Source organism: Ranitomeya imitator, chromosome 8, assembly GCF_032444005.1.
Source record: "Ranitomeya imitator isolate aRanImi1 chromosome 8, aRanImi1.pri, whole genome shotgun sequence".
Taxonomy (NCBI): Eukaryota; Metazoa; Chordata; class Amphibia; order Anura; family Dendrobatidae; genus Ranitomeya; species Ranitomeya imitator.
In genome coordinates this window covers 205,445,044-205,473,033 of record NC_091289.1, presented here as the reverse complement: position 1 = coordinate 205,473,033, position 27,990 = coordinate 205,445,044, and the positions used below count along the sequence as shown (strand labels likewise).

The window sequence follows — 27,990 nt, the reverse complement described above, 5'->3', positions numbered from 1 at the left end:
TCACCCCACCCTGGTACCCACTGCTCCCCAGTATAAACTAATGAGCACTGTAAAGGTCCCATTATCTTACCAGCCAGTCTCTCAGCCAGGGTCAAAGCGTGGACAGAGGGCCGGTAGTCCGGGGTGTGCTGCGCCTGCTGTGCTGCCTGTTGGTGTAGGTTATACATGGCGCTGAGTGAGTTCATCGCATGCAGTGAATATCCATTCACTCCGTAATGCTGCATGGCAGGAAATTTCTGGGGAGAGATCGGGACCATCATTACCAGAATTATCTCGACCACCATAACCAGTATCACTCTCTTCATCACTGCAATAATGGTCCGGACACTGTGATCCCCACTGAAGCTCATGGTGGACCCTTTTTCATTGCTCTTCAGATGAGATCCTGCAAATAATAAAACCCCATAATCTCCACAAATGTCCCCCGAACTGAAGACTTAAACTATATATAAGGACGACGCCACATGTATCGGCCACGGTGCTGTGTGGTCAGATGACATAGGGATCGCTGTAATCCCACAAACAGACCCTGCACTGTATATAGGGACAACACCACAAGTAGGTCTTTTATTAAATAAAAAATACTTCACGTGACACTAACTATGATACATTGCAAATAAAACACAACAGAACAAAACAAGAGAACAAAGCTCCAATCAGACGACAACAAACAACAAAAATCACAAAGAAATAAACCGGAAATGGAACAAAAATGGAGAAAGTTCATGACCTACAAATCAGGGACGAGAAAGAAAAATTCCAATAAAATAAAGAAAGCAAAACTAAAAGACAACAAACCAAATACTCATAACTTGCATGAATACCCCCGTAAAACACCACAAACACAACAAAACCCTACTGGTCCCACTGCCTTACCTTACAGCCCCCCCCCCCCCCCTTACACCACCACATTCACCCTACAACAAACCGAAATACAATACAGTGTACAAAAATTAACATTTTTTTTCCATTTTTTTTTCCTTTTTCCATTATTATTATTATTATTATTTTAAATATATATAAACACACACCTCCACTAACTATCCCGCCACCCCTGATCCAGCTCTGGCCGAGCTAGGATCAGGCCCCAAAGTTTTTCCCCAGGCGGGGCCTGGGCCAGGCCAAATCAGTCTCTTATCACCGCCGTTGAACGCCCCAATCCCCCCACCCAACCTAACTAAGACCCTCTATTATACACAATATATACAATATATACAATACACTATATACAATATATACATAAACCAACATCACAGAACACAACCTACATTCTCACCACCCAAGGCTCAAGTTCGATGCCTGCAAACTTTCTATTCAGGGAACAGAAATACAAAACAAAAATCTAGGGTGTAAAGATATCAGCCCACCACCAGGATATAGGAGCGCTAATGGACTAAGGCACCCCGAAGGAGAAACCCCTCCAGAGATGGGCTGCCCTATGAGCACCCAGTCTTTCCCACTCCAGAGAACGCACCCTCACCAGGGCACCTAGGATGCTACTACAACCTTCATCTACTCGGAGGATTTTACTCTGCGTCGAAACTAAAACTCGTGCGTTCCACGTGAAGTACCTGACCACTGCGCTGACTAAGAATAAAGTGGCTCGGTCCCTTCTCCCGAGGTCTCTAAAGGCTCCATAGGCCCACTCAGCATAGGACAGAGTGGCCAGCCGCGGCCAACCAATGGAAGCGCCCACCCTGTTGTACACCTCTGTATTAAAGGGACAATGAAGCAGGAAGTGCTCCATGCTTTCCAGCATGGTAGCGCAAGCCTCACTGGGACAATTCCTGTCCACGGAGCTCCTGTACTTCAAATTGTAATTGGAAGCAGCGCCAAGTCAAGTCCCAATACTTCTTGGGGATCCTGCTAGAATTTAACAAACTTAACTGAACCTCTAGACCCCGACTTGGGCAGTCCCTGAGGACCAATGGTTTCTGAAAATGCGAAAGCAAGACCCGCATGTCGAGGAGTTTCCTCGGGAGGGACCTCAACTCCCATATTCCCAGACCCCACAGGCGCATCATTTTCAGAACCGGGGTAACATAAGCCAGGAGATGCCCGTGCGGTGTGCGAAGATCCTTCAATCTTCCCCCTATCTCCCATTCCTGGAAGAAAGGCTGAAACCATCCTGTTACGTGTTACGGAACCACTCAGCACCCAGAATATGTTGTGCTGTTATATGTATGTATAATAGATTCCATGTGAGATGCATGTCCCTAATGCATCAGCCCACAGGCTGCACCCCTGGGCAGAGGGGACACGATATTCCCCTTTTGTCCGCCCCCCACCTTTGTAATTCCACAGTAAATATCGGCAGGCTCTGGCCACCTGTGGCTATTGTAATGTATGTCTGGCCTGCCGCTTTTCTATTGGCCTGCCCTCTGTATCTGTGTGATATATTCTGTGTCCTGTGAGTAAAGTGTTGTCAGACTATAAATACATGGAGAAGCAGTGATCTTTTACATGTGCCCATGTAACCAAGCAATTCCAGCCAGCGTCCTTCATTCAGACTCCAGCCAAAGCAGAGTGGACCTCCTGAAACATGGGGTGGTACTGAAAGAGGTACCCCAGCTTGGTAGACCCCGTTACACATCCCTTGCAGGAGAATACCAGAGGAGCCCTCTCTTTCCAGAGTTTTGCCACGTTAACTTTCAAAAACGTGTTCATTAGGAACACCACGGGGGTCACCAAATTCAACCCCCCTAGTCTCCTCGTGCGGGAAGTGACCTACAGTTTGACTAGGTTCAGTCTATTCCCCCATAACATCTGGAAGAACAGACTGCAGACCCGTGTCCAGAGAGGCTCCGGCAAGACACAGACACTGCCCAGGTAGATTAGCAAGGAGAGCAGGAAAGCTTTGCACAGGTCAACCCTTTCCCTCAGGGTCAAAAACCAACCGTTCCATTGGTCCACTCTTTGGATGACACCTTTGATTCTGCCTTCCCGGTTTTTCGTGGGGTAGTCACCCTGGCAAAATTCGATGCCTAGGACTTTGGAATGTTCTTGGGGTTCAGGGAGGGTGTACGAAAGATCAAACACGGGATCCCCGCCTCCCAGCCAGAGACTCTCACACTTGTCTTGGTTGACCTTGGACCCTGATGCCTCTGAGTAGCTCTCCACTTCTGAAATCACCACCATCGCCTCCTCTTGCGAAGAAACAAAGACAGACGATGTCACTATATTGTATGAAATGTGATATGATTTTGCAGCTTGCCTGTTAGACCCATGCTGCGGGCTAAACCCCCCCTTCTCTCTCTGGCTCCCTTTGTTTCTATGTGTGAGTGGAGCTTTTCTTCTCAATGCTCTGCCCTCCCCCCAAGCCAGAAAGGTCTAGGGCGCTTGTAGCGGCACAATTCTCTCTCCAGCTAGAGCCGGTCTGATAGCTTTCTCAAAGCCATGCGGTTCTTTGTTCGGTTATAGTAAGATATTGGGCCACCGATTTGGGCTAGAAAAATAATAAGTATATATTGCTAACCTCCTTCGGCGGATCTATCGGCCCCTTTAAGCACTAGCCTCTAATTCCACCAGGTAACAAAACACAGATTTCTCTGGAATGGAGTGTCCCTACTAGCCCGAATTTAGTATCTATAGAGAGCAAATCTTAATACAAGATGAATGCTGGGTGTGTTATGATTCTGACATGTTCTGTAGTGGAGATACAGGCATTAGACAAACTTGTGTGAAATTTACTAAGACTGAAGAGATAGGAGGGTCTGAGAAAACCAGCCCTGTTATTGATGTCACCAGGCGGTGGTTATTTAAGTGACTCCACTTTGCCCAGCCTTGAGAGTCAGCAGAGATTTACTTAAGGAGCTGTTTCTATCCAGACCTCCTGATGCACTGGGACATTTGGGGGAGCTCCGCCCACCAGCATGGTTTTGCCTGAAATGAAGTGTTGATTTTCTCATTTAATCCCTTTATTTTATAATTACCTTGTACATATTTCAATTGTCTCTTTTGTAACATCTTTATATGCCTTTTCTTAAACACTGCCTAATTTTAATGGAGTAAAATATTTAAAATACTAGATTCGTTCTTCTGCTCTAAAACGTACCCTAAGCCTTCTGAAGGGAATTACGCTACTGTTTTGGGTTAGCTTCGGACCCGTTCAATCGAAGCTGGTGGCAGCACACCTTTGTTCTGTGCCTTTGGGAGTCATTGTAGCAACTGCGGCGTTGATAATTATTGTCCCTGCCTGAGCGGGAGTATTTATATCGCCTCGTTGCAGCGTGCCCAATAGCCAGTACATAGCAGGCAGCCTTTCTGGCGACTAATTACCCTAGGTGCAGTACCTAATCTGACCTGAGGGTAAGGGGGGTGCCAGAGAGCTGCAAGTTCAAGCAGAACTGTAATGCGGGATATACATAAATCCCTGCAGTTCGTGGTATATTGAAGAGCAGTGGGATACCTACAATAAACCCCTGCTGTAAACTAAGAGGTCAATAGCCTTGTGTGTTTTTTCATCACATTGTAGCAGTGGAGGGATAACTAAGATAAGCCCCCTGCACATGTGATAGCCGTCTGTTGGCCTGAAGTCACCCCGATCCGTGATGTGGGGGTGACGGTCACGGTGTGAATCGTGACAGACGACTCCACATGTATCGGCTGCGGTATTGTGCTGTCACATGATATAGGGATCCCTGTAATCCCACACACAGACTCTGCACTGTATATAGGGACGACACCACATGTATCGGCTGCGGTATTGCGCGGTCACATGACATAAGAATTCCTGTAATCCCACACACAGTCCCTGATCTGTATATAGGGAGAGAACGATAGAAAACACCCAGTGAATAGATGGCAGTGTCATTGTAGCACCCTAGGTAACCGGTTGCTACAGTGATGTTGCTTTTCCTTCGGGGAGAGCAATATCATGCTCAGAGGCAATGGAGTTCTCTTCACCAGGTAAGGCACACACACGCAACACATTCTGAATCCAGGCAAGGAGGGGGAGCTCAGGACCCGGATTCAGGGGAGCTTCCCTAAGCTATATGTATCCTGACCTAAAGGAGGAGTTAGGCAGATGGTGCAGAGAGACCAAGGAGAGCAGGCAGTCTAGGAGAGAAGGAGAAGGACGTCTTAGAGAGCAGACAGAGAGGCCAGGCAGCCACGAGGAAGCTGCAGCCTCTGGAAATGAGAAAGATCTGAGGGGTTGAATGTGGAGGAGCCGGAAGGGAAGGAGCAAAGGAGAGGAACAGGGCTCAGAGGGGAACTGTGATTGGGCACCCTCAGAGCCGAAGCGCAGCAGCCAAGTACCGGGAGCCCGAGGCCTTAGTGGAACTGTACGACACTTGGCAGAATCGGAGGGCTCAGAGCTTTATGTGATTGGCCCACACCACACCTGAGATGCAGCAGCACCTAAGGAGCCCAGGGCATGATAGAGTCCCTATAAAAAGGCTCAAGCTGCCCGTCATGCAGGCACCTGTCTCAGGACCGGGGGAAAAGAGGACTCTGCAGAAAGCTTTACAACAGGCGCTAGTTGGAAAGGCTCACGGACCTCTACTGGAACAAGAGAACCCTCCATTGCCTCTGGGCTGGCCGGGCCATACCATCATCCATGCCTGGTACCCTGGACTGTGGCCTGCTAACTACAGTAAACCAGGTAAAGACTTACAACTTGTGTCCTTTACTCATTGCCCGGCGTACACCATCATCGCCATACACCTTAGGACCCCTGGGGACCCCGCTTCACGTGTGGGAAGTGTACCATCAGTGCTGCAATAACATCCCCTAGAGGACCCCTTTAATGCAGCCTTGGTCCCGCTATTGACCGAACACCACAGGAGGTGTCACTCACGACAGACTTAAAAACATTTTTCCCTTGAAAGACCGTTCCCCTTTTACAGTGAGTCCCAGGGCCACGGACTGGGTCACAGCCACCGTGACATCCCCTTTAATAGCTGACCGGACCCGGCACCGGGTACCCCGCTGCCCAGGTGGGCGTTTCATCAGCACCATGTTTGTGTCTTCTCCTGTGTGACATGGTGCCCTCAGTTTCGCCCGGGTCGTCCTGTAAGGTGAGACGAGTAATCCGCCTCAGTGTGAATTGGTGGATTAGGGGTGACGCGTCGTGTCGTGTTCTGAGGCTTCATTGTTCTCAGACCTGTGGTGAAATGTCTTCCCTCCTGCCCGACTCTCGCCCCCGGGCCACTACGCCCCATCTTGGCTTTGTCCCAGTCTGTGGTTTTCACTCTCCACAGTAACTTACAGGAAAGAGCGGGAAGCGACTACAATGAGAGTTGACGAGGTAGCAAGGGGTTAATAGCAAACTATTACGCCCTTCATCCTGCAATTCACCTGATGAGACCAGACAGAATTCCTGGACGCAAAGTGAAGACAAGGCAAAATTTGCCAAAAAAGAGAAAGCACCACTGCAATAAATGCACACCACAAGATTGTCTAGAAAATTATTTAACAGTATATTTTATTGGTACGCCACACAAAATATTAAAACATAATTAAAACCAGACAAAAATCAATCCACTCAGAAAAATAAGTCCATGTTATAGTGTCCAACATACACAGATATGCATATAAAGCAATCTCAGACCTACTGACCCATGGGGCAACTCTGCAAAGCTAACGTGGACAATAACATGCCCATCAAGGAAAAGGGCCCCCAAGGTGGGGAAGGACCCTATAGGTAAGACCACAGAAGATGACCAAAGACTATATAGATAAAGGTATGTCCAAACAGCTAAACCGCACCCCACAATAAAGGACAAAAAGCGCACGTCAAAACCAGGGAGTCCATCCCAGAGCGTACTCCATGTCAAGAAAAGATCAAAAAGACAGCGCCTCACAAAATGGTGAAAGATCAGTCTGACATTTTATTCTGCCCCTGGTGGCGACGCTTCGGTCAGGAGACCTCTCACAAGCACTTTAACACAGGGTGGGGATCGGATCACCCTTTTGAAAAAGAACGAACTGAGGTGGATTTTTGAGCTTGATACTCTTCAGCCTAAGGGCACGAACATTGAATATAATCAAAGTTGTCTTTTATAAGTTTTTTTGTCCTGGTATATGTATTATGGTTCTTCATCAGTATATTGTGTTTAATATATATAAAGGGTCATCTACATCATGAAACCAAGAGAACACAGTAAAAGCCTGAAAAGTAAAGGGTTAAATTCAGAGGCGTAGCGAGGGTTTCAACTTAGGGGGGTGAAACACCTGAGTGGCCCCTAACCAGCTACCACTGATTACAGCTACGGTCGCGCACTCTAATTGTGAATATAGGGGAACCTCAGAATATGACCGCGCCGTTATTGAAAATAAATCTACATACAAAAACAAACATTGATTTACCGCCATATTGTGACCATATAGTGGTAGATACCAGTTCTGCAGACCATAAGATCACACTACAGTCATAGACGGTGACTTCCAGCTGACGTTTTCTCCGATAGAGGCCCACACTGACAAGAGGGGGGGCTGTATGGGGCGCAGCTAAAAGGAGGCCCCCACATGACTGCGTTGCCATGGGAGCAGTGCAGTAGGTTTTCTTTTAAAAAATAAAGGTGTTATTGAGTAAAGGGGCCCGGGGATTGGAAGAGTAGGATTTGGGGTGGGGATTTATGCAAAAAGGGAGGTGGGGGCTTGGGAAAGTGCGGGAAAAGGGGAGATCAGTTACCTTAGACGGGCGAAGTGAGTGGACCTGCTGCCACATCCCTCTCACCATGTCTTCTGTGGACAGCCTGGTAGCTCAGCTTCGTCGGGAGGCCAGTTCCAGGAGGGCCGGATGGCTGGAGGAGCAGCTCACAGGGCTGCTCGGAGGCAGTGGGAGCCAGGACAGCGGGAGCCGGGGCAGCAGAACCAGGCGGTCTAGGCCGCCAGACAGGCTGTCCCCCGACACTACACCGCGCGGCAGGCGCAGGCCGCGGAGCCCCTCCAGGGACCCTGCGGGGGCTGGGGGACGCGGCCGATCCACCTTGCCCGCCCCCTCCCCCGGCAGGAATCCACCTGGCGGCCCTGCCGGCGCGAGGCGGCGCGGTGCTGGGCGAGCGGTGCAGATGCGGCAGGACGCCGGCGCTGCACGGGATGTCAGGGCCGCACTTCCGGTGCGGCCTAGCAGAGGGCGCGGCGGCGCCGCAGCACCGATAGCAGCAGCTTCTACCCGCCGGGGAGCACCTCCCGCGGTGGCGGCAACACGAGCGGGGGGACGGGGAAGGAGCCCAGCGGCGGCGGCAGCATCCACCAGGCAGGAGCCGGGGAGTATCGCGGCGGGCGCAATGGCGGCGGGGGCACCCGGATCCCATCCCCCCAGTGCACCTGGCTCTGCGACAGGACGGCAGAGCAGACTATCGGGCAGGACAGCGGCGGCATCACGGTTAGGAGCGGGTCGCGGTCGGGCCGCAGGAGCGGCGTCCAGAGGAGACAGTCCAGCGGCTGGAGGCAGAGGAATCACGGAGCCGGACAGATCCAGATCCAGCAGGAGGTCGAGGGACCGGTCGCCTTCGCCAGTCTCGGTCCCCCCTGGTGACGTGGAGGCCAGGGGCGCGGGCCTGGGGCAGATGAGCGGCAGCGATGATTCCGGGAACGAACATCGCGACGAAATGGACCAGCAGGATTCAGGAAGCACGGCTGGTGGGGACACAGCACCTGCGCAGCCACGTGAGTACATGTCCAGTCTTTCCCCAGTGCCGGGTGTTTCGGGTGTGGTGGAGCGGGGTGGGGGCTGTAATGAGGTCCCGGGGGTCAGAGAACTTTTAGCGGGTATGTCGCAGATTTTGCGTAGATTGGATGGGGGCGGGGGTAGCTCAGTTGCTAACAGTGTGGGATCGTCGCCCGCTGGTGCCTGGGTGTCGGTTGCCGGGGGCGTAGCAGGGGGTTCGAACGAGATTGCGAGCTCGGGTAGCGGGACACCTGTTCCTGTGGCGGGGGTGTCGGTGTCGGTACAAACGGAAACGGGAAAAGGTGATACCGTTAAGTTAGACGACAGGGCAAAAGGCGAGGTATATGTGTGTTTTGAGGGTCCGCTGGGGGCCCATTTGAAGAAAGAAGTCAAGGAAAAGATTTGGAAAGATGAATACGTAGAGATTTTCTCTCTCCTTCCTTTAGAAAAATTTAACTTGGATAAAGGAAAGAAAGACGACAGCAAAAAGGAAGAGGAAGAAAAGAGGCGTTGGCGCCTTATTCCTCAGACGTTCGTTAACTGGCAGCAGGCCTTTGCCATTCTAGCGAGTGTTATAGGGGAGAAATTCCCCGAGAATTGCTCGGGCCTGTTTTGTTATTTGGATGCTATTGGTGAAGCGCATCGTACCTACGGGGGCCAGGCTTGGCTGAGATACGATGAACAGTTCAGGCAGCGAAAAGCAGTGAGGCCGGAGATAAGGTGGGACCAAAAAGACATCGGGTTGTGGCTGAAGGTGATGGCTCCGGTGCGTTATGGGCAGTCCTTTCAGGGGGGAGGGGGGGGTAGCAGTCAGCAGTCAGGACAAAGTGGAGGACACGGGTCTCATGGTTCAAAGGAAAAATCTGGGACATGCTGGCAGTTTAATGAGGGCCAGTGCAAGTATGGCACCACTTGTAAATTTAAACACGTGTGCTCCCATTGCAACGGGGCCTCTCACGGAGCCGCTAAGTGTTTCAAGAAATCACGTGGTAAGCCATCAGTGGGTGGCGGTCAAGGGGGTGACTCCGGTGAGGGTTCAAAAGATGGCCCCCTATCTAAGTAGATACCCGGATGTTAAAAAGGCGGAGGTTATTAGGGACGGTTTTCTTGAGGGGTTTAAGATCCCTCACCCGATGCATGTTGTTCCTTTTTCTACAAAAAATTTGAGATCAGCTGGCTTGCATGCGGAGGTGGTTTCGGCTAAATTGGCAAAAGAGGTTGAGCTGGGAAGAATGGCGGGGCCTTTTAGTTCGTTGCCCATGGCTGGTGTAATTGTTTCCCCGCTTGGGGTGGTGCCCAAGAAGGAGCCGAACAAGTTCCGGCTAATTCAGCATCTTTCATATCCCAAAGGATCCTCGGTTAATGACGGGATTGCGGAGGAGTTGTGCTCCGTTGTTTACACATCGTTTGATGCGGCTGTTCGGTGGGTGCGAATGTACGGGCCTGGAGCATTGCTGGCGAAAACGGACATCGAGTCGGCATTTAGGCTCTTGCCGGTGCACCCGCAGAGCATTCCTTTGTTAGGTTGTTGGTGGGAGGGTGGTTTTTACTTGGATAGGTGTTTGCCTATGGGATGTTCTATTTCCTGTGCATTGTTTGAGACTTTCAGTACCTTTTTAGAGTGGGTAGTGAGAGATGTATCGGCCGTTCCTTCTGTCATTCACTATTTGGATGATTTTTTGTTTGTTGGTCCACCGGATTCAGCAGTGTGCTGTCATTTACTTGGGACCATGGAATGGGTGGCCGGACAGTTTGGTGTTCCTTTGGCACAGGGAAAAACGGAGGGCCCCTGCACGGTCTTGAGTTTCTTAGGGATTCTCATTGATTCTGAGAAAATGGAGTGTAGGTTGCCTGATGATAAGTTGGAGTTGCTTAAGCGAGAGGTGAGTCGGATTGGAAAATTGCGGAAGACTTCATTGAAGGAGTTGCAGTCGCTGCTGGGCCGCCTGAATTTTGCTTGTCGTATTATGCCAATGGGCAGGATATTTTGCCGCAGATTGTCCAGGGCGACGGCTGGAGTTCGGTCGGCTCATCATTTTATTCGTTTGGGTAGAGAGCATAAGGAGGACCTTCTTGTTTGGCAACGTTTTTTGGAAGGCTATAATGGCAGGTCGCTTATTCAGCAGGAGGATCTGAATGCTTTTGATTGCGAGATCTACACAGACGCAGCAGGTGGAGTTGGTTATGGGGCCTACTGTGGAGGAAAATGGAGCGTCGGGGTGTGGCCAGAGGATTGGCGAAAGAAGGGGCTCACCAAGAATTTGGCATTGTTGGAGTTGTTCCCGATTGTGGTGTCAGTGTTTGTTTGGGGTGACAGCTTTCGTGATCGGCGAGTACGTTTCCATTGCGATAACTCGAGCGTGGTGGCCGTGATTACCAGCTTATCTTCTTCTTCCCCTCCAGTAATTAGGTTGGTCAGGGAGTTGGTACTGAGATGCTTGGAGTTGAATGCATGGATTACGGCGGTGCACGTGCCAGGAGTTCAGAACAATATAGCTGATGCTTTGTCTCGTTTGCAGTGGGACCGATTCCGGGATTTGGCTCCAGATTCGGAGGCGGCAGGAGCAGCATGTCCTTTGCATCTGTGGCAGGTGGTTACGGAAGGGGAGGCCGATTGATCCAAGCCTCGGTGTCAAACAGGACATGGTCAGATTATGCGGCGTCATGGGCCATGTGGGAAAGTTGGTTGTTTCAATGCGGCTCGGCTGAGTCAGATAGCGACAGGGCAATGGCGTTATTGGCACTGGTAGGTAAGGTCGTGGAGTGGGGTTGGTCCGTGTCTAGGTTAAACAAGTTTATAGCAGGTTTGGCTTTTGGTTTTCAGTTGCAAGGATTGAGGGACGTCACAAAGGACTTTGTTATACGGCAGGCGTTGAAAGGTTTTCGTAAGGGTAATTCGACTTTTGATAAGCGCAGGCCCATTTCTTTTGGGTTGTTGCAGCGGTTAGGGGAGGCCTTGGGCGTCATTTGTTCATCTCAGTTTGAGGTGGTACTGTTTCAATTGGCCTTTTCTCTAGCGTTTTTTGGTGCTTTGCGTCTGGGTGAATTGGTTTCCCCGAGCAAGGACAGGTCAGGTGGTCTTTTGGCGGAAGATGTGGTTTTTTGGGAAGGGGGAGTTGCCTTTTGGATAAGGCGTTCAAAGATGGATCAGCTAGGTAGGGGAAAGAAAGTAGTGCTAGGAAGGGTGGCGGGTAGCGGGATGTGTCCGCAACGCTGCTTAGAGGCATATTGGAATTTGTCATCAGTCAGGTCAGGCCCTCTGTTGCAACACCAAGAGGGGGATTTCTTGTCACGTTTCCAGTTTGTAGCCATTTTGAAGAAGGGCTTGGGTTTGCTGGGTGTTAACCCGGAAAATTTCGGCTCGCATTCTTTTAGGATTGGGGCCGCATCTGAGGCCGATGGTTTGGGCCTTGGGCCGGAGGTGATCAAGAAAATAGGCAGATGGAGTTCTAATCGTTACCTGTCTTATGTGCGGCATTAAATCAACAATGCGGGGTGAAAAGGGACGTCTTTGCGGATTGTTAATTATGGTTGTGTTTTTCAGGTCGTACCCCTCTTTTGGCGTGGATTGTCGGACACTCTTTCGTTTATTGGGGCGCCCTCCGGGCCGATGCGCGCGCGAATGGTAGGCAACTGGGTTTCGGCCGAGAGGCAGTGATCATCCGTTGGATGGGGACTCGTGGTATGTCGTGGCGTAGTTTTTTGCCGGAATTCTCCCGTGCCGCCCGTCTGGATCGCCCTCCGGATATTTTAGTGGTTCACTTGGGGGGTAATGATTTGGGGGCAAAACCCGTGAGGGAACTCATTCGGGATATCCGTTATGACTTGTTGAGGCTGTGGGTATCTTTTCCCGGTATGCTGACTGTGTGGTCAGACATTGTGCCGCGGAAGACGTGGCGGGAGGCCCGTTCCCATAAAGGGATTAACAGAGCCAGGGTAAAATTGAACAGGATGGTGGCGAGTTTTGTGTCCCGGAATGGGGGTATTGCCGTGAGGCATTTCGAGCTGGAGGCTGGGGTCGGTAATTTTTGGAGGGATGATGGAGTGCATCTTAACGAGATCGGGATGGATTTATGGGCGCTCGGTCTACAGGAAGGAGTTGAAAGAGCTTTGGCGGTGGTGGGGCACTCACGAGCCTGAGGTGGTCAGGGCTGTTCGTGTGTGGCGGGGGGTGGGGTTCTTGGAGTTGGTGATGATGCTGATAGGGTTGATCTGGCTTTTGGTACGGGCTCTGGACGGGGTGTTTACCTCGGGAGCTTTGTGGTTGGTTTGCCCGAAATGGGTTACATGGTGCCCTCGAGCTGGTGGTTACGGCTGAGGGTAAATACGTGTTTTTTGTAAAAATTTTGGGTAGGCTCTCTGCCTATTATGAGCCAGATTTTTTAGCTCCAAGAGCCCCCCCCTCGAGGTTTTATATATTTACTGTTTACATGTTGTTATTTATGTATTTGTTTGTTAATAAAATGGCAGCTGTGGCCAAATTAACGTGGTGGTGTGTTTTCCTGGGTAATAGATGGAGGGGTTAAGAGGGGCAAGGTAGTTGGGGGTGGGGGATGCTTTACGGAAAGGATCCTTTATTGGCCATACGCGGTCATGACAATCTGACTCCTCACATTTCCTGCACTGTCCCCATCGTTCCCCAATCTGCACAAACTCCTCATCCTGCTGATACCCCAATACTGAGCCGCTGCTGCCGAATGTCTCCCTATTACTGCACCTACTGTGTGGTACAATTACCGCCCCACATAATAATGCCACCACTGTGTGCCCCTTACATAGTAATAATGACTCCTTTGTGCTATCTAGAGAGTAAAATGCCTCCTAGAAAATATTAATGCCCTTTGCTAGTGCCCTCCAACAATGATGCTTAAGTGCCCACTTAACATTTAATAATGTCCCCTAAGTTCCCCATGTAATGCTCCATTATACACAGTATGGTGAGCTCAAAGCTTCCATATACACAGTCTAAGGCCCCCACAGCTCCCCTATACACAGTATGGTGAGCTCAAAGCTTCCATATACACAGTCTAAGGCTCCCCTATACACAGTATGAACCCAATGCTCCCCTATACACAGTATAATGCTGACAGAGCTCCACTATAGAAAGTATAATGACCCCCAGAGCCCCCTATATACAGTGTAATGGGCCAACAGCTCCCATATGCACAATATGCCTTCACAGTTCACTATACGAAGTATGGTGGGCCCACAGCTCCCTTATACACAGTATGATGGGCCCACAGCTCCCTTATACACAGTATGATGGGCCCGCAGCTCCCTTATACACAGTATGATGGGCCCGCAGCTTCCTTATACACAGTATGATGTACTCACAGCTCCCTTATACACAGTATGATGGGCCCACAGCTCCCTTATACACAGTATGATGGGACCGCAGCTCCCTTATACACAGTATGATGGGCCCGCAGCTCTCTTATACACAGTATGATGGGCCCGCAGCTCCCTTATACACAGTATGATGGGCCCGCAGCTCCCTTATACACAGTATGATGGGCCCGCAGCTCCCTTATACACAGTATGAAGGGCCCACAGCTCCCTTATACACAGTGTGATGTTCCCACAGATCCCCTATACACAGTATGATGGGCCCGCAGCTTCCTTACACACAGTATGATGGGCCTGCAGCTCCCTTATACACAGTATGATGGGCCCACAGCTCCCTTATACACAGTATGATGGGCCCGCAGCTCCCTTATACACAGTATGATGGGCCCGCAGCTTCCCTATACACAGTATGATGGGCCCGCAGCTCCCTTATACACAGTATGATGGGCCCGCAGCTTCCCTATACACAGTATGATGGGCCCGCAGCTCCCCTATACACAGTATGATGATTCTACAACTCCCCTATACACCGTATGATGTTCCCACAGATCCCCTATACACAGTATGGTGGGCCCGCAGCTCCCTTATACACAGTATGATGAGCCCACAGCTCCCTTATACACAGTATGATGGGCCCGCAGCTCCCTTACACACAGTAATCCAGATCACCCCCTCACTCAGACCATTAATCCAGACCACCCCTTCACCCAGATCTTTAATCCAGGCCATCCGTTTACTCAGACCCTTAATCCAGATCACCCCTTCTCTCAGATCCTTAATCTAGACCACCCCTTCACCAGACCTTTAAACCAGATCACCAGTTCACCAAGACCATTAATCCAGACCAACCCTTCACCCACACCCTTATTCCAAACCACCCGTTCAGTCAGACCCTTAATCCAGTTCACCCGTTCATTCAGACTCTTAATCCAGAGCACCCATTCACTCAGACCCTTAATCCAGAGCACCCGTTCATTTAGACCCTTAATCCAGACCACCCGTTCACTCAGACCCTTAATCTAGACCAGCCCTTTACTCAGACCCTTAATCCAGACCACCTGTTCACCCTGACCCTTAATCCAGACCAACCCTCCACCCAGACCCTTAATCTTCATAACTACTTCTCCCAGACCCTTAATCCTGACTACCCCTTCACTCAGACCCTTAATCCAGACCACCCGTTCACTCAAACCCTTAATCTAGACCACCCCTTCACTCAGACCATTAATCCTGATGACTAGGGTTGAGCGAAACGGATCGTTCATTTTCAAAAGTCGCCGACTTTTGGCAAAGTCGGGTTTCATGAAACCCGACCCGATCCCTGTGTGGGGTCGGCTATGCGGTACGCGACTTTCGCGCCAAAGTCGCGTTTCGTATGATGCGCTTGGCGCCATTTTTTCAGCCAATGAAGGAGCGTGGGCAGAGTGATGACATAGGTCTTAGGGGCGTGGACGCCTATCGTCATCTTGTCGATTGTGCTCAGTAGCGATCTGCAATGTGTAACACCAGCTTTTCTATTCAGGGATGGAGGGGAGAGAGGGAGAGGGAGAGAAAAAAAATTAAAAAAAATAAATAAAAAATAAAAAAATTCCCATTGACTTTGCATTGGGTTTCGTGTTTCGGTCGATCCCCGACTTTTCGCCATAATCGGCCGATTTCACTCGACTCGACTTTAGAGATAGTCGGGTTTCGCGAAACCCGACTCGACCCTAAAAAAATAAAAGTCGCTCAACCCTACTGATGACACATTCACCCAGACCCTTAACCAAATCACCCCTTCACCCAGACCCTTAATCGAAATCACCTCTTCATCAGACCTTTAATCCAGATCACCAGTTCACCAAGACCATTAATCCAGACTAACCCTTCATCCACACCCTTATTCCAGACCACCCGTTCAGTCAGGCCCTTAATCCAGATCACCCGTTCACTCAGACCCTTCGTTCAGACCACCCCTCTCTCCCGGACCTCCCCCTTTGCCCAGACCCTTTGTTCTGTCCACCCCTTAGCCAGACCTTACCCTTCTCCCAGTCTATTTGTTCCCTGCCTCCACTAAACCCCCTACCCAAACTACATCTTTCGCCCAGATCCTTCATCCAAAGCACCCCCTCACCCAGACCAACACCTTCATCCAGACCACTGCCCTCACCTATAACATCCCTTCACCAAGACCCTTCATCCAGATCATCCCCTTTACCCAGGCCCTTTGTTCAGACCTTACCTCTCACCCAGACCTCCCCCTTCACTCAAACTCTTCATCCAGACCACCTCCTCCCCAGGCCCCATACCCAGACTACCCCCTTCCCAAACCCCTTACTCAAACCACCCCCTCCTCAATCCTCTTACCAAGACCACCCCTCTCCCCAGACATCCCCAAGACCCTTCTTCCAGACCACCCCCTTCCTTACCCAGACCACCCATCTCATCCAGACATTCTCCTTCACCTAAACACTTCATCTACAACACGCCTCACCCATCAACTGTTTTGCCACATCTTTGTCCATACCACCCCCTCACAAGACCGCAAACCCAGACCACCCATCTCAGCCAGACCGCCCCTTCACTCAGACCCTTGGTCCACACCATTACTCTTACCCAGACCTCCCCTTCACCCAGACCAGACTACCCATCTCACCCAAACCATCCCTGCACCCAGACTTTGTCTAGACCACACCTCTCACCCAAACATCATTCTTCACCCAAAGCCTGTCTAGACCACCACTCTCACCCAGACCTCCCCCTGCACCCAGACCCTTTGTCCAGACCACCCCTCTCACCCAGACCTCCCTCTTCACCCAAACCCTTCATCCAGACCATACCTCTCACCAAGACATCACCCTTCACGCAAAACCTTTGTCCAGACCATCCCTCTCACCCATACCTACCCCTTCAATCAGTACCTTTGTTCACTGCCTCCCTTAGGCCCCTTACCCAAACCAAACCTCTTGCCCAGACCACAGCCTTCATCCAGACTACCTAGACCGCCCCTCTCACCTAGACCCTTCACCCAGATAATTCTTTTTACCCAGGCCCTTAATTCAGACCATCCCTCTCTCCTAGAACTCCCCCTTCATCCAGACTCTTCGTCTAGACCACCAAACCCATTACCCAGACCAACCCCTGCCCAAGCCCCTTACCCAGACCACCTCTCTCACTCAGACATCTCCATTCTCCAAGACCCTTTGTCCAGACCATCCCCTTCCTCAGACCCCTTTCCCACAAAACCCATGCCATCTATACATCCTCCTTCACCCAGACCCTTCTTCCAGAACACACCTCTCACCTATCTCCCCTTTCCCCAGATCTTTGTCTAGACCACAACCTCACCAAGACCCCAGACCACTCCTCTCACCCAGACTTCCCCCTTCACCCAGACTCTTCATCCAGACAACCTCCTCCCCAAACCTGTTACACAGACCACCCATTCGACAAACCCCTTACCCAGACCACCCCTTCCCCAAAGCCCTCACTCAGACCACCCTCTCACCAAACTCCATAACCAGACCACTCCTCTCACCCAGACATCTCTTTTCTGTGAGACCCTTTGCCCAGACTATCCCTTTCCTCAGACCCCCAACCCAGACCACCCATCTCATCTAGACATCATCCTTCACCCAGACCCTTCATGCAGAACATGCTTCTAATGCATCTCCCCTTTCCCCAGATCTTCGTCCAGACCACCACCTCACCAAGACTCGAGACCAATCCTCTCACCCAGATTTCCCCTTACCCCAGACCCATCGTTCTGACCAATGTCTCCCTGAAACCCCATACCCAGACCTCCCTTCCTCCTGACCACTCTTGTCACCCAGACCCTCTGTCCAGACTGACCCCTCCCCTATACCAAGTCTTTTCCGAGTCCTGCTTCTCCCAGTGTTACCATAAGGCCGGGATCACACACAGCGAGATACGGCAGAGTCTCGCAGGTTAAAACCAAGCTCTGGCACCGGCACTCCAGAGCGGAGCGTGCAGCCGCACAGCAATACATGTAGCCGCACGCTCCGCTCCGGAGTGCCGGTGCCAGAGCTTGGTTTTAACCTGCAAGACTCTGCCGTATCTCGCTGTAGTGTGACTCCGGCCCAGTAGAGATAAGCTTACTTACTGCTATATACTCACTTTATTACTTTCCTCGCTCGTTATTAATGTTATTCACACCCTAATTATTAGTAATGCTAACAGAGGCCAATAATAATCCAGATAATGTGTAACATCAGAAAGAATGGTGGAACGATGATAGTAACGATTACAGAGGGTAATATTAGCGCTAATAAACGTGGATTACAAAGTGCAGAGATATAGTAACATAGTAACATAGTTAGTAAGGCCGAAAAAAGACATTTGTCCATCCAGTTCAGCCTATATTCCATCATAAATCCCCAGATCTACGTCCTTCTACAGAACCTAATAATTGTATGATACAATATTGTTCTGCTCCAGGAAGACATCCAGGCCTCTCTTGAACCCCTCGACTGAGTTCGCCATCACCACCTCCTCAGGCAAGCAATTCCAGATTCTCACTGCCCTAACAGTAAAGAATCCTCTTCTATGTTGGTGGAAAAACCTTCTCTCCTCCAGACGCAAAGAATGCCCCCTTGTGCCCGTCACCTTCCTTGGTATAAACAGATCCTCAGCGAGATATTTGTATTGTCCCCTTATATACTTATACATGGTTATTAGATCGCCCCTCAGTCGTCTTTTTTCTAGACTAAATAATCCTAATTTCGCTAATCTATCTGGGTATTGTAGTTCTCCCATCCCCTTTATTAATTTTGTTGCCCTCCTTTGTACTCTCTCTAGTTCCATTATATCCTTCATGAGCACCGGTGCCCAAAACTGGACACAGTACTCCATGTGCGGTCTAACTAGGGATTTGTACAGAGGCAGTATAATGCTCTCATCATGTGTATCCAGACCTCTTTTAATGCACCCCATGATCCTGTTTGCCTTGGCAGCTGCTGCCTGGCACTGGCTGCTCCAGGTAAGTTTATCATTAACTAGGATCCCCAAGTCCTTCTCCCTGTCAGATTTACCCAGTGGTTTCCCATTCAGTGTGTAATGGTGATATTGATTCCTTCTTCCCATGTGTATAACCTTACATTTATCATTGTTAAACCTCATCTGCCACCTTTCAGCCCAAGTTTCCAACTTATCCAGATCCATCTGTAGCAGAATACTATCTTCTCTTGTATTAACTGCTTTACATAGTTTTGTATCATCTGCAAATATCGATATTTTACTGTGTAAACCTTTTACCAGATCATTAATGAATATGTTGAAGAGAACAGGTCCCAATACTGACCCCTGCGGTACCCCACTGGTCACAGCGACCCAGTTAGAGACCATACCATTTATAACCACCCTCTGCTTTCTATCACTAAGCCAGTTACTAACCCATTTACACACATTTTCCCCCAGACCAAGCATTCTCATTTTGTGTACCAACCTCTTGTGCGGCACGGTATCAAACGCTTTGGAAAAATCGAGATATACCACGTCCAATGACTCACCGTGGTCCAGCCTATAGCTTACCTCTTCATAAAAACTGATTAGATTGGTTTGACAGGAGCGATTTCTCATAAACCCATGCTGATATGGAGTTACACAGTTATTCTCATTGAGATAATCCAGAATAACATCCCTCAGAAACCCTTCAAATATTTTACCAACAATAGAGGTTAGACTTACTGGCCTATAATTTCCAGGTTCACTTTTAGAGCCCTTTTTGAATATTGGCACCACATTTGCTATGCGCCAGTCCTGCGGAACAGACCCTGTCACTATAGAGTCCCTAAAAATAAGAAATAATGGTTTATCTATTACATTACTTAGTTCTCTTAGTACTCGTGGGTGTATGCCATCCGGACCCGGAGATTTATCTATTTTAATCTTATTTAGCCGGTTTCGCACCTCTTCTTGGGTTAGATTGGTGACCCTTAATATAATTATTAATAACCAGGTAATAATACATATTAGTTATGTTAAGCAATCAGGGAGTAAATATTAATAAGATACATGAGTGATGATTATGGGGGAGCAGGGCATCCGCTCTCGCCCGTGGCTGCGGGGGGATCAGATGTGTTCCCTCCTGGGAACAGTGGTCCTGGCAGCTCTCCCCGAAGCTGTCAGTGTAATAGGACGGTTATTTCTGCTTTCTCTCTGTGCAGGGCGGAGGCGGCGCAGCCTCAGGGAAACCCCAAGATGGCTCCAGACTCCCAAAGAAAACTGTTATCCATTAACATCCAATTATCACTAGGACGAAGCCATTAATTATAAATCAGCCCCTAATTGGGATAATTAGCTTTTTCTGGGTAATGCAGTGTGACTAATGCGATGTGAGGAAGCTTAATCACTTCATTCACCGGGTGGCAAGGGAGCGATCTCAGAATGAAGAGCGCTACATCTCTAATACAAGTCTGTAAATAGCGAGTCAATTACCTAACAATATCCAGAGCCAAAATCCATGTCAATCAGCGCGGAGGCGCAGCCGGGAGATGACACCGCATCCCGTGCCACGGGGTCAGGCACACATCATCATCAAACAACAGCAATAAATACAAAGTAAGAAATGAGCAAAACATCGAAAGAACAAAAATATCACAAAACAAAAAGAACACAAGGAACAAAAGAAGAAAAAGAAATTACCAATCTCCAAGATGAATAGATTTACAAGGCACAACAAAACAATAGCAAGAAAACATGTCCGAACCTGCGGACAAAGAGTTGCCAGGGACCTGCTCCATGTGTGAACCCACAGATGGAGCGGCGCTCTGACCCCCTGAGGTGCGTCCAGACAGCACAGGACGGTCACACAAAGTTTCCATCTATTATTTGTATTTCTAGATGGAAGAAGCTACACGGACGCAGCTCATATCCTCCTGACGCGTCTGCAGTTAATAGTAACAACTTTCTAAAATAAACAAATCACAAAAAATGATAAAAAAGGAGTTCTGAAAAAAAAACAACAAAAGAAATTACCACAAATCAGATGAAGTGAAATTCTTTGGCAAAAAACACCAACCCCGAGGAGCGAAGGACCACACAAAAACCAACTCTACTCCTGTCAATAACAAACCAACACACTGGATGTGACCACTAACATGTAACTTATCACTACCTACTGTACATGCCACAAAGTATCTCGCCTACAATTACCAAAACAGCACAGAGACAAGCCTCAAAACTTCTGGAACAAGGTAATTTGGAGCGATGAGGCCAAAATTGAACTCTTTTGCCACAACCATAAACGTTACATTTGGAGAGAGGTCAACAAGGCCTATGATGAAAGGAACACCATTCCTACTGTAAAGCATGGAGATGGATCACTGATGTTTTGGGGATGTGTGATCTACAAAGTCACAGGAAACTTGGTCAAAGTGGAAGATGAATGCAGCATGTTATCAGCAAATACTGGAGTCAAATTTGCACTCATCAGCCAGGACCTGGATGTACCTGGACGTTCCAACATGACAACGATCCAAAACACAAGGCCAAGTCGACTTGTTATTGCCGACAGCAGAACAAAGTGAATGTTCTGGAGTGACCATCTCAGTCTCCTGACCTCAATATCATTGAGCCACTCTGGGGAGATCTCAAGCGCGCAGTTCTTGCTAGATAGCCCAGGAATTTACAGGAACTGGAGGCTTTTTGCCAAGAAGAGTGGGCAGCTTTACCATCTAAGAAAATAAAGAACCTCATCCACAATGACCACAAAAGACTTCAACCTGTCATTGATGTTACAGGGGGCAATACATGGTATTAAGAAATGGGGTATGTGAACTTTTGATCAGGGTCATTTGGATGTTTTGGGTTCCCATTATGATTTAAAAAGAGAAAACACAGTAGATAGTACATGTGTACCACTGATGTGTAAATTATCATGACATTCAGGCACGGGAAGCAGTTTTCATGAAAATGTCCAAGTCAGGTTTATTAAACTTCATAAACCTGCTTGGCTTAAGCCCAAGCAAACCAAAGGATGGCTTTCTCCGGCAAAGTCCATATAGTATTGGGAGTCCACCCGCTCAGGTCAGTGTCCTCAGAAAACACTCTGGAGGTCTCCACACCTCCAGTCACACTGAATGAGACATATGGTCTCCATTTTATCTGTGGCTGATACTACTATACTATATATCCCCTGTGGCAAATACTGCTATACTATATATCCCCTGTGGCTGATACTACTATACTATATACAGTATATATATATATATATATATATATATATATATATGTCATTCAGACACATATATATATATTTATATTAACTTCAGCGCGATATAGCAGGAAAGCCGGTAATTCAATTACCGGCTTTTCATTTCTCCTGCCAAAACCCGACATGATATGAGACATGGTTTACATACAGTAAACCATGTCATATCCCCCTTTTTTTTGCATATTCCACACTACTAATGTTAGTAGTGTGTATGTGCAAAATTTCAGCGCTCTAGCTCTTAAATTTAAGGGTTAAATCATGGAAAAAATTGGCGTGGGCTCCCGCGCAATTTTCTCCGCCAGAGTGGTAAAGCCAGTGACTGAGAGCAGATATTAATAGCCTGGAGAGGGTCCACGGTTATTGGCCCCTCCTGGCTAAAAACACCTGCCCCCAGCCACCCCAGAAAAGGCACATCTGGAAGATGCGCCTATTCTGGCACTTGGCCACTCTCTTCCCATTCCCGTGTAGCGGTGGGATTTGGGGTAATGAAGGGTTAATGCCACCTTGCTATTGTAAGGTGACATTAAGCCAGATTAATAATGGAGAGGCGTCAATTATGACACCTATCCATTATTAATCCAATTGAATGAAAGAGTTAAAAAAAACACACACATTATTAAAAATTATTTTAATGAAATAAACACATAGTTTATTTTAATATTTTATTATACAGGTAATCCACCTGAAGACCCTCGTTCTGTAACAAATAAAAAATAATAAACCAACAATATACATACCTTCCGTAGATCTGTAACGTCCCACGTTGTAAATCCATTTGAAGGGGTTAAAATATTTTACAGCCAGGAGCTCTGCTAATGCAGCGCTGCTCGAGGCTGTAAAACCACGGGGAATGAAGGTAATGTAGGTCAATGACCTATATTTACCTTCATTCGCTGTGATGCACCCCCTGCTGGATGTCCCTGGAGCGTGGGAAAAGTTCCCAGGCTCGAGGTCATATGAGGACATCCAGCAGGGGGCGCATCACCGCGAATGAAGGTAACTACAGGTCATTGACCTACATTACCTTCATTCCCCGGGGTTTTACAGCCACGAGCAGCGCTGCATTAGCAGAGCTCCTGGCTGTAAAATATTTTAACCGCTTCAGATGGATTTACAACGTGGGACGTTACAGATCTACGGAAGGTATGTATATTGTTGGTTTATTATTTTTTTATTTGTTACAGAGCGAGGGTCTTCAGGTGGATTGGCAGTACAATAAAATATTAAAACAACCTGTGTCTTTATTTCATTAAAATACTTTTTAATAATGTGTGTTTTTAACCATTTAATGCAATTGGGTTAATAATGGAGAGGTGTCATAACTGACACCTCTCCATTATTAATCTGGCTTAATGTCACCTTACAATAGCAAGGTGACATTAACCCTTCATTACCGCATATCCCACCGCTACACGGGAATGGGAAGAGAGTGGCCAAGTGCCAGAATAGGCGCATCTTCCAGATGTGCCTTTTCTGGGGTGGCTGGGGGCAGATGTTTTTAGCCAGGGGGGGCCAAAAACCGTGGACCCTCTCTAGGCTATTAATATCTGCCCTCAGTCACTGGCTTTACTACTCTGGCGGAGAAAATTGCGCGGGAGCCCACGCTAATTTTCCCGCGATTTAACTGCACTAGCTCTATCTGCACTAGCGTGCTGCCATAACGGTACTTGCATTAACAGCAGCCCGTTAACGTATGTGTTGAACGGGCTGCTATTAACGCAATGTGGACCCAGCCTAAGACATATTTTCAGTTGTTTCACACTTTTTTGTTAAGTATCATAGTAACATAGTAACATAGTTAGTAAGGCCGAAAAAAGACATTTGTCCATCCAGTTCAGCCTATATTCCATCATAATAAATCCCCAGATCTACGTCCTTCTACAGAACCTAATAATTGTATGATACAATATTGTTCTGCTCCAGGAAGACATCCAGGCCTCTCTTGAACCCCTCGACTGAGTTCGCCATCACCACCTCCTCAGGCAAGCAATTCCAGATTCTCACTGCCCTAACAGTAAAGAATCCTCTTCTATGTTGGTGGAAAAACCTTCTCTCCTCCAGACGCAAAGAATACCCCCTTGTGCCCGTCACCTTCCTTGGTATAAACAGATCCTCAGCGAGATATTTGTATTGTCCCCTTATATACTTATACATGGTTATTAGATCGCCCCTCAGTCGTCTTTTTTCTAGACTAAATAATCCAAATTTCGCTAATCTATCTGGGTATTGTAGTTCTCCCATCCCCTTTATTAATTTTGTTGCCCTCCTTTGTACTCTCTCTAGTTCCATTATATCCTTCCTGAGCACCGGTGCCCAAAACTGGACACAGTACTCCATGTGCGGTCTAACTAGGGATTTGTACAGAGGCAGTATAATGCTCTCATCATGTGTATCCAGACCTCTTTTAATGCACCCCATGATCCTGTTTGCCTTGGCAGCTGCTGCCTGGCACTGGCTGCTCCAGGTAAGTTTATCATTAACTAGGATCCCCAAGTCCTTCTCCCTGTCAGATTTACCCAGTGGTTTACCGTTCAGTGTGTAATGGTGATATTGATTCCTTCTTCCCATGTGTATAACCTTACATTTATCATTGTTAAACCTCATCTGCCACCTTTCAGCCCAAGTTTCCAACTTATCCAGATCCATCTGTAGCAGAATACTATCTTCTCTTGTATTAACTGCTTTACATAGTTTTGTATCATCTGCAAATATCGATATTTTACTGTGTAAACCTTCTACCAGATCATTAATGAATATGTTGAAGAGAACAGGTCCCAATACCGACCCCTGCGGTACCCCACTGGTCACAGCGACCCAGTTAGAGACTATACCATTTATAACCACCCTCTGCTTTCTATCATTAAGCCGGTTACTAACCCATTTACACACATTTTCCCCCAGACCAAGCATTCTCATTTTGTGTACCAACCTCTTGTGCGGCACGGTATCAAACGCTTTGGAAAAATCGAGATATACCACGTCCAATGACTCACCGTGGTCCAGCCTATAGCTTACCTCTTCATAAAAACTGATTAGATTGGTTTGACAGGAGCGATTTCTCGTAAACCCATGCTGATATGGAGTTACACAGTTATTCTCATTGAGATAATCCAGAATAACATCCCTCAGAAACCCTTCAAATATTTTACCAACAATAGAGGTTAGACTTACTGGCCTATAATTTCCAGGTTCACTTTTAGAGCCCTTTTTGAATATTGGCACCACATTTGCTATGCGCCAGTCCTGCGGAACAGACCCCGTCGCTATAGAGTCCGTAAAAATAAGAAATAATGGTTTATCTATTACATTACTTAGTTCTCTTAGTACTCGTGGGTGTATGCCATCCGGACCCGGAGATTTATCTATTTTAATCTAAAAGTATATAATTCCACATGTGTTAATTCATAGTTTTTATACCATCAGTATAAATTTACAATTTTCATAGTCATGAAAATACAGAAAAATCTTTAAATGAGAAGATGTGTCCAAACTTTTGGTCTGTGTAAAATAATTATTAATTGAATTATCCTTATTCTCAATTCTGTACTGAGCACATTGCTTCTTGCTGACATTACAGAAGCTATTTCTGTATATGTAGTTCCGAGTATAAGTCAACACCATATATAAAGGGAACACGTGCTGTGTGGGACATATAAATAACGCCTCTTAGGGGGGCCATCACGGGGGAACTTGTCACGAGGGGACTGTCACCTCCTGCCTTCACCATCATTCTCCATGGACGTCAGACAAGTCACACAAGGAAGGAACAGCTGGTAGCCATGATGACTTCTGACTTCACACAGACAGACGGCTGTTACCATTCAGAACTTTGAGAAAGATGAGTAACAAGCACTGATATTTATAAATGGACAATCTATTCGTAACTATTTCATCTATTTTTATGTTTTGCTGCAATGTGGTTTTTCTGTGGACAATTTAATAAACCACTACAGTTTTTATGAAAATATCATGACATTTTTTCTTTAAGAGTAACTCACCTGGTAAAGTCTTGATTAAATAAATGTGCAAAATAAGCTTATTTAACATTGGCCAAGCCAGCCAGTTTTGATTTTTTGTGTTATTTTTGCGTGGATTTCCTTCACCTTCCACACGGGGGAATACAGAAGAGCTTCGCTAAACGTCAATTGTGCAAGTTTTCAGGAATTCCACTACAAATATTCAAGTCCCAAAGATCTCACAGAACCTATGAGTAACAGAGACTAACAGGTGCCAGTTGGATTGACAAGTAGTAGATGTACTACAAGTGCCAGACGTGCTGAAGACAGACGTGCTGATGACCAGAGCCCAGCGTTGTTTAACAAAGGAACTACAAGCTGAGATATTTCCAGGCAAGAAAAATGGATTTAATTAATTCGTATGCTAAATCAAGTCAGATGGAATTTGTAAGTTTGTACAAATCTAGCTTAGAAATATTTTGGCTTTCTTTATTTGCAGAATGCAAGATAGCAAATCTAAAGATAGATTCTAAGCTAATATCTAGAAAAAAAGAAAAAGAGTAAATTAAAATTTTTTTACATATGGTTTATGTATTTAACAAGTTTGTTACAGAGAAGTCCAAAAAAAGACTGTGTAGAAAGAATTTCTAAGGAAATGAATGATGTTCCCAAGATTGACTGTAATGTGGAGAGTGAACAAGATGTGACACACGTGTCTGTAATGGCCACTCAAGGTGACCTTGTGTCTCATGATGAAAAACAAGATGGAGGAAGCGTAGGAGACATGACAACTGACAAAGATGATGTACGAGGGACAGATGTACAAAGACCACTAAAAATAGAAGACAACTCGGAGTCCCAACAACTCCATCAAACTAAATCTAGGAAAACCTTGTTAAAATTATGCAAAATCATTCCTGCATATGATGACAAAATCCATGTGTGCAGAAATTCAGAGATATTTGAGAGTTTTGCTGATAAGTTTGATTTGACTAATGAGAAGAAAAATCAGTTGTTTAAAATGTGGCTTCCAGTAACTTTTTCCAGAAGGTTCTCATTAAAAATGCAGAATGATGAGTTCCATGAAGAAATGACTGATGTAGAAAGATTAAAAATTTTGATATTCTCTGGATTAAAAGAAAATTATCCAGATATTGATATTCTTCTAAAATTAAGGATTGGCCGGAAAGAATGTACTTTTACATTCATGTCCATATTTGAAAGGTTGTACAAAACGGTCATTACAAATGTCAAAAAAAAAATCAATGATAAATTGTTTTGCAAACAAATTTGGATTCCTAAATCCTTCATCTTGTGTTATTGCGTCACAAAAAGATTATTTGAATGTGCGCAATCCCTTGATTTTTCTAGAAAACATGAGAATCTTGAAAGAAAATCAAATTATACTAAAACAGACATAATTAAATCTTATCAGAAGCCAAAATCAACATTTCCAGATCTGATCCAAAATCACATCTATGAAGTATGAAGAAAATTACATATTTGTTACAAGCCCTATAAAAAAATGCAGGAGTCCTCCACTGAAGCTGCACTGAAAGGGTTAAAAGCTGAAGGTTCAGATCTGTCTGTAAAGATGGTGGAAATTGACAGACAGAAACAGGTGAGCATAGGGGGTGAGCTGAACCCTCCATTATCACAGCTCTTCAAAGAATCCATAGGGCTAAAAATGACATTATTAAATAGGGATTTTCAACAAATTATTGACAGAGAGATACATTTTGGCTTAGGAATTAGCTAAAAATGTAATTATATTATGTGATGTGAAAATGAGTTATACAATGTATTATTTATTAATATGTAATTATTTTATACAATATAATTCTGCAGTTATATATATT

At 47.0% G+C, this 27,990-nt stretch overlaps 1 protein-coding gene across 2 annotated transcripts in view; it reads right to left on the bottom strand.

The window, feature by feature from the left end:
* Positions 1–27,990, bottom strand: part of DMBX1 (diencephalon/mesencephalon homeobox 1) — a 237,165-nt gene that overhangs the window by 83,389 nt on the left and 125,786 nt on the right. For both annotated transcript variants that reach the window (XM_069735896.1, XM_069735895.1), the window contains exon 2: positions 71–236. In XM_069735896.1, coding sequence (XP_069591997.1) covers positions 71–224 — 154 coding nt within the window. In that variant the 5' untranslated portion in view covers positions 225–236. The remainder of the gene's footprint in view (positions 1–70; positions 237–27,990) is intronic.